The sequence below is a fragment of the Panthera tigris genome, chromosome E3, assembly GCF_018350195.1.
Source record: "Panthera tigris isolate Pti1 chromosome E3, P.tigris_Pti1_mat1.1, whole genome shotgun sequence".
Taxonomy (NCBI): domain Eukaryota; kingdom Metazoa; phylum Chordata; class Mammalia; order Carnivora; family Felidae; genus Panthera; species Panthera tigris.
Genome location: NC_056675.1, coordinates 41,147,989 through 41,163,693, shown reverse-complemented (window position 1 = coordinate 41,163,693; position 15,705 = coordinate 41,147,989). Strand labels below are relative to the sequence as shown.

General features: G+C 55.4%; 1 protein-coding gene across 1 annotated transcript in view; it reads right to left on the bottom strand.

Annotated features, from left to right (window-relative positions):
* AXIN1 (axin 1) overlaps positions 1-15,705 on the bottom strand; it is a 61,578-nt gene that overhangs the window by 19,319 nt on the left and 26,554 nt on the right. Inside the window, 3 exon segments of the mRNA XM_042971192.1 lie at positions 568-664; positions 4,842-4,923; positions 4,926-4,981. Coding sequence (XP_042827126.1) covers positions 568-664; positions 4,842-4,923; positions 4,926-4,981 — 235 coding nt within the window.

Sequence of the window (15,705 nt, the reverse complement as noted above, 5' to 3'; positions counted from 1 at the left end):
GAGGTCTCTGCAGGTGGGGGCGGGCTGCCTGCCTGCTCTGCGAAGACCCCCCAGGCGCCCACAGTCGGGGGGACTACTGTCACCTATTTCCTCCCAGGAGGCGAAGCTGAGGCACCTCCCACAGCAAGTGCTCGCAGTAACTTGGGATCAGAGGCGCTGAGCATCGCCGCCGTCAGGCTTCCGCATGGAGCCACAGTGAGGTGGCCCGTGCAGGGGCCGGGCCCGGTATCGAGCCAGGGACAGGGGCTCAGAGCTGCTCTCCCACATCGAGGAGCAGCACGTCACTTAGCAGGACGGGAAGACTGCACAGCAGGTGCTACGTGAGGCCCTCCCTGCCCCTCTGAAGGGAACGTGTGGGCCTACAAGTCGCCCACGCTGTCCTCGCCAGCCTGCGGGGCGCGACCTCGTGTTGACCACACGCTATGCCTGGACATGAGCTGAGCCCGCAGAAAGCAATGCCCTTCCCTCTGCCCAGTGCCACAGTGGCCGGGGGTGGAGGGAGAAAGGGTGGGCACGGTCCCAGAGGGCCCAGGAGACAGGGCGCAGGGCTGCGCGGCCAGAACTTACAGGGATGTGAGGTAGGGGCACCCGCCCGTTGACCTGGACGCTCTCTTGCATCTCCCGGCGGTGCTGCTTACGGGTCCTGTACGGCGGGACTCCATCCCTGTCCGGAGGAGAGAGAGTCCGGCGTGAGTGCAAGACAAACAGCTCAGGGAAGTGCAGCTGGCGAGGCCTGCTCTCTATAGCCTGAGAGCCAACAAGGGTTTCTCCGTTTTCTAAAGCAGTGGACAAGGGGCACCTCGGTGGCTCAGTAGGATGAGCGTCATTTCATTTTATTCTTCATTTCAGCTCAAGTCATGATCCCGGAGTCGCGGGATCGAGCCCCTGTCGGGTCCCACACTGAGCATAGAGCCTGCTCTCTCCCTCTGCCCCTCCCCCACTTGTGTTCTCTCTCAAAACTTGAAGGGGAAGGGGCGCCTGGGTGGCTCCGTCGGTTAAGCATCTGACTTCGGCTCAGGTCACAATCTCGCGGTTTGTGAGTTTGAGCCCCGCGTCGGGTTCTGTGCTGACAGCTGAGAGCCTGGAGCCTGCTTCAGATTCTGTGTCTCCCTCTCTCTCTGCCCCTCCCCTGCTTATGCTCTGTCTCTCTCTGTCTCAAAAATAAAAACATAAAAAAAAATAAAATAAAATTGGGGGGGAAGAAAAGCAGGAAAGGAGTATGTGACAGAGACCGTATGTGGCCACAAAGCCTGAAACATTCACTGACCTGTCACTGAACGCCCAGGTGCCTGTCTGGCAGGGGTGCTGTAAACAGACCAAATCATGGACAGCCAAGACAATTTAGATCCCACTGGAACAGATCTCCCAGGTTCTATGTTACCTGCTATCTTCCAAAGTAGACTGGAAAGGCAGCGTTCTCTCTCTGAGGGTACGCAAATTAGCTTCCTTGACGTAAGTTTTAGTTATAAACCCTCTTGAAGATTGTGATAAACGTATGAATCAAATCACATGTTGTCTGTACATGACTGAATGTACCTACTCAAGACACATGCCAGCTCTAACACCTCACCCACTGCACGGACCCGATCCCTCCAGCTCTCCAATCCTCTCTGCACTATTTAAATCTACGCTAAGAAGCACAGTGGCCAACAGGAGCCACTGTGACGTGACGACGTCCGCCAGAGCAGGATGCCTAGAGAGAGTGGCTCCTCTGGGTCTCCACCTCCTCCTCACTGAAGAACTCCTGAGCGGGTTCCCAGCTCTGACAGCTGGAAGGGAGGGGTCTGTAAACCATCTGGCTGTTGAAAGACCTCGGCCTCCCTGGCCTCCAGTGGGTGAAGATCTGTGTCCCCTGGCCTCCTTCCCAAGCACGGCCCAGGGAAGGGGGTGTGGGGAGACAGGGCTGGGGCGCTCTCAGAGCAGTGCTCCTACTTGCCAGCAGGATCCACACGTGCACACAATTCTGATCTCATTTCTTAGCTGCTGGGCCCCCAGCTCGGCGGCTTTGCTTACAGGCAGGGATGCAACATTCTCCTCTTAAAATCATATTCCTGAGAGCCCCGGTCTGGATGGAAAGGGTAGACTTTGGCTGAATGAGGCAGAATGAGGCTGGGACAGCCCATCTCTCCTGTCACTGCCTCGGTGTCCCGGCTATCAGGGCACCAGCCGGGTGTGCAGTGTGACTGGCTCAGCACTCCAGCAGGGGCACCTCAGGGGACAGCTATCAAGCAGCAGGCAAGTCAAATGCATTAAAAGATGTCGTCATCTGCCCGGAGGGTTTTGCTCAGGTGTCCCGAGCCACCAACTTGTTTCTCATACGCTTTGACCAGGCACTGGTTAAAGGTCCCACATGCCTCCGGATGAGGCACTGTCCTTGGACGCCCACGTCCAAAGTCTAGTGAGCCATGCCACCGTTTTTACTGTGTGGTCGACGTGCCGAGGGCAGCTGTGCCCAGAACAAATAATGTAGAAGAAATGCACCATGCTACTTTTTGCCTCTGACATATATTCAAATACATTCTAAATTTATTCCTACGTTTTTTTGAAAAAATTAAAAAAAAGCATACATTTATTTATTATTATTATGTTTGTTTGTTTTTTTTTTTTTTACTTGAGAGAAAGAGGGAGAGCACACACACACAGGGGAGGGAGCAGAAGGAAAGAGGGGGAAAATGTTTTTAATGTTTATTGAGATGGAGAGAGGGAGGGAGGGAGAGAGGGAGAGAGGGAGACAGGGAGAGAGGGAGTGCACACAAGTAGGGGAGGGGCAGGGAGACAGGGGGCCACAGGATCCCAAGCGGGCTCTGTGCTGTCAGCACAGGGCCCAACACAGGCTTCAAACTCACGAACCATGAGATCATGACCTGAGCCAAAGTCGGACGCTTAACCAATAGCCACCCAGGTGCCCCTACTATTCCTATGTTTCTCAGTCTTAGAGTAAGCCAACATGAACAGAATATCAGGAAAAAAATACTTTAAAAACTTTAGATCTTCCCTTTAGCAAACATATGTCCTTTTCTTAGAGTGAATTAACAGACTTTACGAGAAAAATGTGCTGGCAAATGAATCTTCATTGTAGTAACCAGTTTCTGGGAGGAGAAAACCAAACAGCATGAGGGCACCATCCCGAGCCGTCAGCTGCGAGTGGGGGTCACAATGGGCATTGCTAAAAGCACAGTCATTTCAAGTAAGAAACTGCTAAAAACACGTCAACGTTTTATCTTAAAGATGTGATGCAAAGGGGGTGGCTGAGGGCTGAGGGGCTCAGTCGGTTGAGCCTACTTGGGATTCTCTTTTTCCCTCTCTCTGCCCCTCCCCTGCTTGCTCTCTCTCTCTCTCTCTCTAAAAATAAACTAAAAAAAGGAGGGGAGGCATCTGAGTGGTTCAGTCGGTTGGGCATCCGACTTTGGCTCAGGTCACGATCTTGTGATTTGTGAGTTCGAGCCCCGCGTCAGGCTCTGTGCTGACAGCTCAGAGCCTGGAGCCTGCTTCAGATTCTGTGTCTCCCCCTCTCTCTGCCCCTCCCATGCTCTTTTCTGTCTCTCTATGTCTCTCTATAATAAATAAACGTTAAAAAAAAAAAAAAAAGATGTGACACAAAGAAGGATGAAATAGTCAATATACACACACAAGTTGAACCCAAAGGGACAGACCCGTCTTGTGACGTCACCACCATGTGGCCACCAAAGAGGAAAAGAGAAAGGGGCCCCAGATGCGCGGCGACGCAGGGGAGCCTGCAGAAGCGGTGTGTGCACACCACAGACAGGGGCGTAGGCAAAGGGGAGACAGCAAGTATGAAAACGGCGCAGAAAGTGGGACAAATTTAAAAAAGGGTTTAGTAACCCTTTTTTTCTTTCTTATTTAACCCTACCTGATTTTCCAAAATGTTTCCCGTGAAGAAACAAGCGGGCTGGGGAAGAAATCCCCCAGCAACTGGTTGACAGTTGCTAACCGCCCCCCCCCCCCGCTGGTGGTCCTGGCCCACACCCCTGCAGCCTCTGTGCGGGGAGGGTGCCCGCGGTTCGGCCCCCAGCCCCTGGCCCTGGCCGGGGACTTCCCATCAGTGGTGGTCAGATGGCGAATGGCACACAGTCTTAGAGCTGGGTACGTCTGATGTTCACGGGTGGCCAAGACCCCACATGACGTTGATAGGCTGGTTGGGCAATGCCCTGATATAACAACAGGGTGTTTTACACCACTCTTTGGGTGGTCCCAAAAAGCCACCTACCAAAGCAAAGGAAGAGTGTTGGAAAATAAGTACTTTCTCACAAAGGGAGGGCTTCCCTGGGGAGGACGATGGGAGAATACGGTCCACTGTCACCACCGAGGGCCGCTAAGGCTCAAGGTGTTTCTTGACGGTCACTGAGGCCTCAGAGATGTGTTGCAGCCCCAGTAGCTGTCCCTGAATCGACCAGGCGGTGGGGCTGGCCCGGAACCAGCTGTAACGACTCCCCTCCGGCTCCTGTCTTCCCATCCCCCATGCCAAGTAGGTGACAGGGAGTAGATTTTGAACAGTGACAAGTACGGAGAGGCACCCCTGCCCAGGAAGCAGCCCTGCCAGAGGAGGCCCGCACCCCCACCGCCCACCCTGCTTGGCCACCTGTCTGTAAAGCGAACCCCAGACCGAATGCCGAAGACAAAACTGAACCACGGCATGAGAATCTGGGCCGCTCTGGAATCTGCTTCCTTAGTTTCTTCTCTTTCAAAGGTCCCAGCAGCCTTGGCCTGGGGAGAAGCAGTGGCTGCAGCCCCAGGGACCATCAAGGACACGTCCTGCAGCGCGGACTGTCCGTGCAGCAGCGGGGGGCCTGCCGGGGTTCGCCCAAGAAGGGGGGACTCACACGCTGCTGTCGGTGAGGGACAGGCTGTCGGCATCACTGGATAGGCTCTGCTGCTCACTGTCGTTGGCACTGGTGGCCGGGCGAGGGCGTAGCCGGAGCTGACGTAGTAGGGGTTGGCAGGCTCCCGCCAGGACCCGCACCTGTGAACAGGGAGCAAAGGTCAGCAGCAGCCCAAGGACACGTGCGCAATCACCCACATCCACGGGCGAGTATCCGTGCAGATACCGATCTATGAACCGCGCATGTAAAGAATCCAGAAAACACAGCACAAGGAGCCGGTGCCTCCGTCCTGCCTCTGGCCCCTCTGCTCTTCCCAGAGGGATCGGTAAAGCCCCGGGCATCTTCCGGATCTTTGGCGTGCATTTAGGCAGACGTGTAAGTGCGCACACACTTGTCACCTCGATTTGCGCTTTTATGCACGTCACTACAAACGGGATGTGTGCCATTCTGCTCTCGAGTCTTCTAAAGAACGCTGCTGGCAGGCTTACTTGCCGCACAGCGGGGCGCACCTCCACCACCAGCAGCAGCGACACCGATGCCCCTACCCCCGCTGCTTCTCCCCAGAGTCTGAGGCCACAGGAGGCCACGACCCCTTCAAGGAGCCGGCCGGGACTCTGGCGCACGAGTCTGACAAGGCTCACGGGACGCAGGCGGGAGCCGGGGGTGAAGGTGCACGTGCGTCTACGGAGGCTGCAAGCTGCCTGCCGGGTGCGGCGAAACCAGGAGTTGGACGCTCAATGGACCGAGCTCCCGGGCACCCTCGGGGCCAGTCGCACCGCAATGACTTCTGGGGGCCGTGCTGTTCTCCCGTCAAGGTACCCCCCCCCCCCAAGACCCGCCAGGCACCTCCTCCTCCCAGACTGCCCTCCGGTATCGACAAGGGGCTCAGGGAAAGCGAAGACGTTCTGTGATGGCTGGCGGGATATGGGGGCCTCGCAGGACCCGCCCGACTGCCGCCCCGTCGGGAGCCCCAGCCTCACTCTGTCGAGCGCACCACGACCCACAGTGCCCAGCGTGTGCCAAGCGCGGGCACCTGGGGCGCATCACGGCGGCCCTCAGACTCCAGTGTCCTCAGGGCAGAGAGGGAGAGGAGACCGTCTCTACGGGGACGGAACCCCTGTGGACAACCATCGCCTCACCGGGCCCGATTCGTGCCACACACAGACTCAGAAAAAGGTGCCCTAACGAGACTGGGGACCAGGCCCCTCGGTACCCTGAACACCCATCACGCAGGACGTGCAGGGCCAGGCAGCACGACCAGAAGAGAGGCCCGACCGAAGGGGGACCAACTCCCCGGGGGGCCTTGGCATCCGGTCTCGGGAGAGGTGGCACCTGAGGCCACGAAAATGAGAAAAGCACCAGCCAGGTGGTCCTATTCTGGCCAATGAGGCCACAGCACCGGATGGAGACACAGCCACCGAAGTTCCGCGCTGGCTCAGGAAACATGTGCTCCACGTCCGTCTCCAGAAAGGAGTAGGTCACCGTCCAACACCACGCAGTTTCTCTGCCCCACCCACCCACAGCCACCAAAGCCTCTGGGGAGGCCACTAACGGGTTCCAGCCAGCTGGGGGCAGGGGCAGGGCCCAAAGGCTCCTAGTACACAACACGTCCCGTCCAAGGGCTCATAGGAAGGGATGGGGACGAGGACAGAGACACCGATGCCTGTCCCTTGTGCTCAAGGTCTTGTGCCTGTGTACACTTCCTTATCTAGATCATTCCTACCGTGAAGCAGACAGAATGATGGGAGCCTCCCACATCAAAACTCTTTAAGAATCATACAATTTCATTTTTATTACTTTGAACAATTTTTGTGAACAGTAGGCTCTACACCCAACATGGGCTCAAACTCATGACCCGGAGATCAAGTGCAACGACGGAGCCAGCCAGCCGTCCCACCATAAAACATTATTTTTAAATGACACTCTTATTCCTCTTCTATACTTAAAAACATAAAACCACCAATATCGTCACCATAATAACCACAGTACCGGAATCCAGATCACAGGCTAAGTGCTAAACTGTTTTTTCAGTTTCCCCATTACGAGTAAGGAATATTAAACTTTGGTTACATTCTGTAAACACTCATTTGGTCAAACGAGAAAAAAACCTCCAACTTAAAGAGGAAAAGGCATCCCAGCTTGGAAGCCCAAGCCCGCAGAGCACGCGCTCCACCCCTGCACCTGCTCACCTTTGCCCTCCCCCTATGCAAGAACCCCGTCCAGCAGGACAGAGCCTTCGACTCCCATGTGTCCAAGACTGTGTGTCTTACACCTGAGACAGGTCCCCAGCGTGCTTCCCACACGTATAAAAAAGTCCATCTTGGGGCGCCTGGGTGGCTCAGTCGGTTCAGCATCCGACTTCGGCTTAGGTCATGATCTCACAGTTCGTGAGTTCGAGCCCTGCATCGGGCTCTGTGCTGACAGCTTGGAGTCTGGAGCCGGCTTCAGATTCTTTGTCTGTCTGTCTGTCTGTCTGTCTGTCTCTCTCTCTCTCTCTCTGCCCCTCCCCCACTTGTGCTCTGTCTCTGTGTCTCAAAAATAAATAAATGTAAAAAAAAAAATCAACAAAAAAAGTCCATCTTTAGGTGAAAAGCAAGAACAACATGGTTTAATTTTCCACAGCCTGCAGCACAGAGCCAAGCCCACTACGTACATGAGCTCTGAGTCCAGATGACAAAGGGAAGAGAGAAGAAAGAGCCACACCAGACAGAACAGAAGAGGAAGGGGTGCCTGGGGGGCTCAGTCAGTTGAGCGTCCGACTTTAGCTCAGGTCATGATCTCACGGTTCCCAAGTGTGAGCCCCACGTCGGAGTCTGCACTGACAGCTCTGAGCCTAAGATTCTCTCTCTCTCTCTCTCTCTCTCTCTGCCCCTCACCCACTCGTTCTTTCAAAATATATAAATAAATTTTTAAAAATAATAAAAAAGAAGGGAGAAAGAGCTATCGGTTATCTTTTCCCTTTTTAAACTTGTAGACAATAAAGCTGGCTCTTGGAATCAAGACCGTTAGTGCCCTGGGCCTTCGCTGCAGGCTGACACCACAGAAAGTTCTGGCCAATGACCTGCGAGAGGAAATGTCACGTGAGGGAGCCCATGTCTCTACAAGACAGCCAGAAACGGAGACAGGGAGAGTGTGCGTGTGCTCACACACATGCGCGCGCGCACGCACACACACACACACACACACACACACACACACACACACACGGGCCCAGCAAATGTAGCCAACCTCCCAGGTGCTGAGGCCAGAGAAAATGCCCACTGCTCTGTCCCTTTCGATGTGCTCAGAATAAAACCTGGACGGGCCCACATATGCCCAACCGGGAACATCCTGCCTCTGTGCTGCCTTTTCTCCTGGGATGCCGTTTGCAGGACTTGGGTTTTCCATCTTTCCATGTTTAACTTGTTATTCTACTTTCGTGTGTCTGCTGGGAAACCTGGCCTTGTTAAGATCCAGCTGGACAATCTTTCTTCCAATTAAACAATTTGGTCCCGCTGCATCTGGTGTGACCACTAAGGGAACAGGGGTTGTCCACCACCTTGTTATCTGCTGTCTGTCCTTCTATTCCGTGTTTTTTGCTTCTTTCTTGCCTTCTTCTGGCTGTTTATTTTCCATCTCCTCTCTCTAATAAAGTAACCTTCGGTCAGTAGTTCCTGTAAAGATCACAACACAATCCCAGGATCATGGCATCAAGCCCCGGGTCTGGACCAGAGATCCGTCCCCCGGGGACACCGGGAAATGTGGCCCGCTCCACGGAAGGCCAGGGGCCTTCCCAGGCCGGCAGCCTCTCCCACTCCCAGCGCTCAGGCCAGGCGCACACCAACCCCTCGCCCATAAGGCCTTGCTCCCTGCGCTGAGCCCAGACGTGCCCCCGGAACAGGGGCAGAGGCGGTTCAACACCGACATGACGCGGCCTGCCGACCCAGAAGACAAGCTCAGATGTGTTTCACTGTCCGGTTATGGACCGTAGAGTGTTTTTCTCCCTTCTGCCTCCTTTAACCTGGGCCCTCATCCTTACCAACACGACGTTCTCAAGAGTCCAGGCAGTTACCCGACACAACGGTTCACTATTTCCTTGTGGTGACACTCACTGGGCACTTTTGGGCAGCAGTGTCACAGAAGTGATGCTGAATCACATCAAGAACACCAGGTGGGTTTGTCCCAGTACTGGTAGCAAACCAAGTGCCAGCCAATTTTTTCCACTTCATTATTTTTCTTTTGTTATCGATAGGCAATTGCGGGGAGATGCTGAGATACCTATGAATTGTTACCACCTGGTGATTTTCCAACCCCTTCATTTGACCGCACACCCACAGCTGGCTGGTGTTCTACCGTAAGGAAGATGTTCCCTCCATCTGCATTTATTGACGTCTGTGTGGACCTCAGATGGCTTCATCCAATGGATTATAACCCATTCATTTCTTTTCTGCTCATACTCGGCACAGCCCTGTCGGCCTAGGAACGCGCCCGCACTCTCTGGCACTCCCTGCCCCAGCACTGAGATTTTCACCAAGAAGGTGTCTGTTAACTGTGTTATCTGGATTCCCGTGGTTTTCTTTCTTTCTTTTTAATGCTTATTTTTGAGAGAAAGGGAAAAAGAGGGAGACACAGAATCCAAAGCAGGCTCCAGGCTTGGAGCTGTCAGCACAGAGCCCGACGCGGGGCTCGAACTCAGGGACCCTGAGATCGTGATGTGAGCCAAAGTCAGATGCCTAACCAACTGAGCCCCCCAGATGTCCCCTCCCTCTCTTTTTATCATCCCACTGTCGTATATCCCTGAGCACATGGTTATTTTTCATTCAGTATCTGGTTATTTTGGACAGAGGGCCAGACACTGTGTGGGAAAACCCTTCCACCGCGGCAGCCTGGGATGACACATCCTTCTCCAGAGCGCATACGTGTGACAGGGCATGTGGCTGGGGCACCAGGGTCCCCCGCCACCTTAATCCAGTGTCAGGAACTGAGAGATGCTGGGTGAGGCTGCAGACCGGGGAGGCGGGAGGACTCGCGTCCTGCAAGTGTGTCCCTCCTCGAGGGCAGGGCACCTCCCTCCTCGGCAGGCCCCGGCCTCCTGGGGCCCAAGAGCCATACTGCCAGGCTCGCCCACCTGGGCTCCCTCGTCCCTGAACGGGGCTGCGCGCCTTGCTCCTTGGGTAGCTCTGCAAAGCCTTCAGCCAGATTAGAGACAGAAGAACAGGGGCGCCTGGGTGGCTGGGTCGGTTGGGCGTCCGACTTCGGCTCAGGTCATGATCTCGCGGTCCGTGAGTTCAAGCCCCGCGTCGGGCTCTTTGCTGACAGCTCAGAGCCTGGAGCCTGCTTCAGATTCTGTGTCTCCCTCTCTCTCTGCCCCTCCCGTTCATGCTCTGTCTCTCTCTGTGTCAAAAATAAACAAACGTTAAAAAAAAATTTTTTTTTTAGTAAATAAATAAAGACAGAAGAACAAAAACCAGGTCTCAACATTTCTAGTTATGCTCAGCAGGATGTCTGCCCTGAACGGCCTAACTTCTCAGCGTAGGGAGACCTCTCATCTCCTAGAAATCCTGTGACGAAGGATGTCCCCTAACTAGCACTCTACCCAGGCGAAACGTGAAATGGAGATTAGGCCTCTCCCCCTGCCCGACTGCCCGGAGCGTAAACGTGCGCCCTCGCCCCACAGGGAAGCTCCCGTCGACCTCAGTCAAACGCCCGAGGAAGAGGCTTGTGATTTTTACTCGGAAGTGCAGGTACACACTGCATTCTGCTTCACGTGACGCGCCCGTCCGTGGAGACACAAAGGTACCGCCCTGAGTGATTTAGCAGGGAGTCCGCTCGGCGCTCCAGGGGAGCGCGCGGGTGTCTGTCCGGCCGCAGCTCTGCCGGCTCAGGTGGGGAGGCAAGACCGCCACGCTCCTGTGACCAGCTGGCCCCACTGTGCCCCCTGTATCCGCGCTGGTCTGCGGGGACTGTCGGGGGCCGGACACGCACACCCCACACGGCCTTTCCTAGCGAGCCAAGCGGTCTCTGGTCAGCCGCTGAGGTGACAGATGGGCCTCCCAGCTAATGAGCCAAGGAGGCCACACGGGCTCGCTCTCTCCTCTGTTTATTTTCTTCATCTGAAATGACGCTAACCCTTGTTACGGCCCCTGCTCCGACCCCCCATCCACGCTGGCTCACTGGCTGTGTGCTCGGCAGCGGCCGGCACAGAGACAATAAACGAGCCCTCGGTACCGACCGCGGGTACCAAGCACCGTGCCGCCCACTTCCTGACCCCGGTCAGCGTGGCGTCTGTGTCTCGACCTGAAAGCCCTCCGTTCGGTGCCACCTGCCGGGCTTGGCCAAGCCCTGCCCCTAGCAGAGTCACTGCCGTGTCCAGACCCATCCCTTTGCTGAGTACCTACACCCTACCAGCTCCAGCAATTCTAGACTGCGCGCACAGGTCAATCAGTAGAGGAGTCCTACCGCCACAGAGATCAGAGCAGAGGTCCTCCCCGAGCAGACGGTGAGGTGGGCTGGTGCCCCGGCCTTCTCCTTCTGGGCAACCCTAGGGCCTCAAGGCAGCGTGGCAGCATCGACTCGTGCGTCCCCAGCTGGCAGGCAATTGCTGCAGCATAGAATTTAATTCCCTGTGGGTGTATCCTTAAGCCCAAGACACGAGTGTCGTGACCCATACGTTTATTAGTTCTTGCTGACCCGCGCCGACCACTTCAGCATTTCAGGTGTCCGCCGGGGGCCCTTCAGTCGGCGCGCAGTATCCTCCGGCATCGTGCGCAGAACCCTCGTGGCCGCGGCCATCCTTCACTCCCAAGTGTGAGACCAACCACTGCTCCTCGAAGGTCTTTTCTTCCTCCGCAGCTGGCGCTCTCCGACGTCACTGCGCGCCCTCGACGTGAAGACTGATCCATCCTCCTTCTTCCCTGCCCCCTTGTGGATAATTTCTTCTGGCTCACCCTCTTCTAAATGACTCATCTGCTAAATCTGTCCACGGGACTTTTATTACGGCTGTCATCTATCTTAATTTCTTAAATCGTCCGCTGTGGTGGATACTAGCTTCGTGTGCTACTTAAACTTAATCAAAATTATATACGTCGAAAGTGCGCCTCCTCAGGCACACTGGCCACATTACGGGTGCTCCCGCTCGGTGGTGCGCCCAGGGCTGGTGAGCCGGGCAGCCGGGAGGACCGCTCCGCCCTCACAAGGCACCGGCCCACAAGATCTAATTGGCTGCTTCAAAGTTGCTGCATCACTGTTTCCTGTCCCCTGGAGAACCTGTCGGGTAAACTGTGATCTTCTGGACTTGAGAGCACTTACATTTTACAGGCTGTCTGAGACCCCCCCCCTGTCCGGAGCCTTCCCGAGGGTCACTCTGGCCTCTGCTTCCGGTGGCTCACCCTCTGCGTATCTGCTCACCTGTCGCTGCGGACTGGCTGTTTTGTTACAAAGTTTTCTGCAGGAGTCGCTATGGGCTAGGATAACGTGCCTTCTGCCAGAAGCCAGACCCGCCTGCACCCAGTTTGAGGCCCGTGCTCCTGGGGTGACTGTGGCTTTGAGTCCATGCTTCTGGGCCGCCCAGCCCAGTCCAGAAGCATCCCTGGTCTGAGGCCGGGGTCTGTGCCACCCAGCCCTGTGAGGTGACAAAGGAAACTCCCAAATGTCCCCAAATTTGACCTCAGGGTCAAATATCCTCCCTGATACTTTGCTTGTTGGATTTTCCTCTATATGTTTAGTCTGATCAGTTCTGGAACACATGGTTTTTTTTTAACGTTTATTTACTTTTGAGAGGGAGAGACAGACAGAGCGCAGGATGGGGAGACAGAGAATCCGAAGCGGGCTCCAGGCTCCAGGCTCCGAGCCGTCAGCACAGAGCCCGACACGGGGCTCGGACTCACCGACCACGAGGTCATGACCTGAGCTGAAGTGGGTCACCCAACCAACTGAGCCACCCAGGCGCCCCTACGACACATTTTTTTTTTTTAATGTTTATTCATTTTGAGAAAAAGAGTGAAGGGGAGGGGCAGAGAGACAGGGAGACAGAGGATCCCAAGCAGGCTCTGCGCTGTCAGCATGCAACCTGATTCTGGGCTCGGACCCACGACCTCGGGATCACGACCTGAGACAGTATATCAAGAGTCAGACGCCTAAATGACCGAGCCACCCAGATGCCCCGAACACATTTTTTATCCTAGGAAATGTCGACCTTGTATACAAGTAGACGGAACAGTGTATGAACCCAAGGCTCACCTCCACAGTGACCGCTTCACAGCCAGCCTGTCTCCCCTGGCCCTTGCACACCTCGCTCAGCCCTGTCGCCCCTGGGGGTGCAGAGCCCGGCCACGCGCATGCCCGTGGCACGCCGCTACAGCAGTAGTGGGAGCAAGTTGGGGCCTCACCCCCGCAGACCAGAGTGCTCCTGGGAAAACGCCAGGAGAGAAGTGGGGATTTGGTTTCTGTTTCTGTGCTCTTTGTCTTTGGGGGGTTTTGTTTGTTTCTGTGTTTCTAAAAATTCTGCGGAAACTGAACAGTGACAGAACTTCTGGGAAGGAACAGTAATAATGGAACGAGTGGAAAGAGGAGAAGGTGGCAGGCTTTGGCGCACTGCTTCTGCCCCAGAGCTTTCCTTCATAACACAAGTGTGCGGTCAAAAGTAAGAAAGGTTAAGAAGATAAGAAGATGTACTCCCTACATAAACAGGTAAGTTTATCATCCCCATTCCAGAGACGAGGAAACTGAGACTAAGGGAAGTTACATACCTCAGGTGTCGAGGCCCGTGAGACACTGAAGAAACGCAGGAAGCGGGGGGTGGGGTGGGGTGGGGTGGGGTGGGGTGGGGTGGGGGGGTCAGAAAGTTAGAAAGCAAAGCCCAGGCCAGGCCCTCCCACCAGGGACCACACTGGGGGCTTCACTTTTTATTCTGAGTGCAATGGGCCTCACCAAAGAGTTTGGAGATGTGGCTTCTTATATGGAAATAAGAGCAGGGGACAGAGTGAGGTGGGGTGGCCTGGCCTGGAAGGCGTGAGAGGCCGGAGACCCGGCAGCCAACAGCCGGCAGGTGGGGACTGGAGTCAGGGAAAGTACTCACACTTGAAAACGGTCGTCTCCTTATTGAACGGAAAAGCCTTCTGACAGGCAGGAAGGGCCAAGGAGGAGGCCTGGTGTCAGCTTGTCTGCCTCGCTCTGACAGAGCCTGCCCCCCCCCCCCCCCCCCCCCCGCCGCGTGTGGCTCCCCTGTCCTTGCGTGCTGAGGGACAAGCCCTGATCCAGAGCGCTGCCCGGCTGTGCCCCTCAGTGAGGCCTGGAGTCGAGGCCACTCGCTGACCTCGGTGAGGCCACCACGCTGGAACGGCCAGCATCCCAGGACTCGCCGTCTGTGCCTGCACTCAGGTGGCTCACAGACGACACGGGCAGCCCGGGCGCAGACGGCTCCTTGGGCCGCCGACCTGGGTCGACGTCTTGACACCCTGTTCACCCGCTCCGGGGTGACCTGAGCCGCCTCCCGCCCGGAGCATCCCTGACTGAAGTGTGAGGACGTGACCCGCTGAGAGAGCCTGACAGGGCTCATTCCCACGCCAGCACGCTGCGCCGGGACGGCCTTCGGGGCTGCGACGCGGGACGCTCACCATGGCCGTGAGCCCCACAAGCAGGCAGATGCTGCTGGCATGTGCGGACACTCTGTCCCTGCTCCAAGCTCCCTCTGCCCTCTCTCAGCGTCACTCGCTGGTCCCAAACACTCTCAGCTTCCCCGGTGGCCTTCTATTAAGAATTCATGAGAACAGTCTCCACCCTGAAAAATACTCGGCAAACCGTTGTCCACCTGCTGTCAGCGAACCGCAGAGGTGTGTGCGCTCAGTTAAGGGGACTCACAGGCCACATCCGCCGGTTTTAAGCTTGCTTTATCTATTAATCTATCTAACATCTAGCATCTAGCAACTATCAAAAGTAAGTTCAAGGCCCAACGTGGGGCTCAAACTCATGACCTCAACTTCAAGAGTCGCTGCTCCACTAAGCCAGCCAAACGCCCCCATCAGCTAATTTTAATGAAAGTCCAGCACAAATGAACAAATGCCTAAAATGATTCCCGCAAAGTAAGAACACACCAGGGAGCTCAGGCAGTGGAACGTGTGGCTCTTGATCTTGGGGTTGTGATTTCAAGTCCCATGTTGGGCCCAGCGCTTAACTTAGAAAGTAAGTGAAGGGCATCTGTGTGGCTCAGTCAGTTAAGCGTCCGACTTCAGTTCAGGTCATGATCTCACCACTCGTGAGTTTGAGCCCCACGTCAGGCTCTGTGTTGACAGATCAAAGCCCGGAGCCTGCTCCGGATTCTGTGTCTCCTCTCTCTGTCCATCCCCCACTTGTTTCTCTCTCTCTCTCTCTTTCTCTCTCTCTCTCTGTCAAAAATAAATAATTTTTTTAAAAAAGCGAATAAAAATAAAATAGAAATTGAGAAATAGGTCAAGCTTCAAGCCATTCCACAATAGCCCTTAAACACACACCCATAAATTCAAGAGGTTTTCGGCCTTTAAAACCGCATGCCTGGAAATCAGGCCTTTCTCATCAAATACTTGAAGAGAATACTGTTAAGTTCACTTAAGGATATAAAAATTAATGGCAAAAAAACTTAACAGCAAAAAGCCAAAAAATAAATGGCCAGCCCACTGCCCCTGGGTGTGAGGGGGGCCTCTCAGTAGCCAGGGGGAGGTCTGCTCCCTGGGTGTCGCTTACAAGCAGTGTCCAGACCTTACTCTGCCCCTCCCCCTCCCCCTCTCTGCCTCCTGTCCCCAAGGTCCCCGCCCCCCCCACCCCATCCTCAGCAAGAAGCTGCTGCCTGCCATGCCACTTCAGTGGGCGGACATCGCTGCGGAGAAACAGCAGACCATGTGCCCAGGACAGA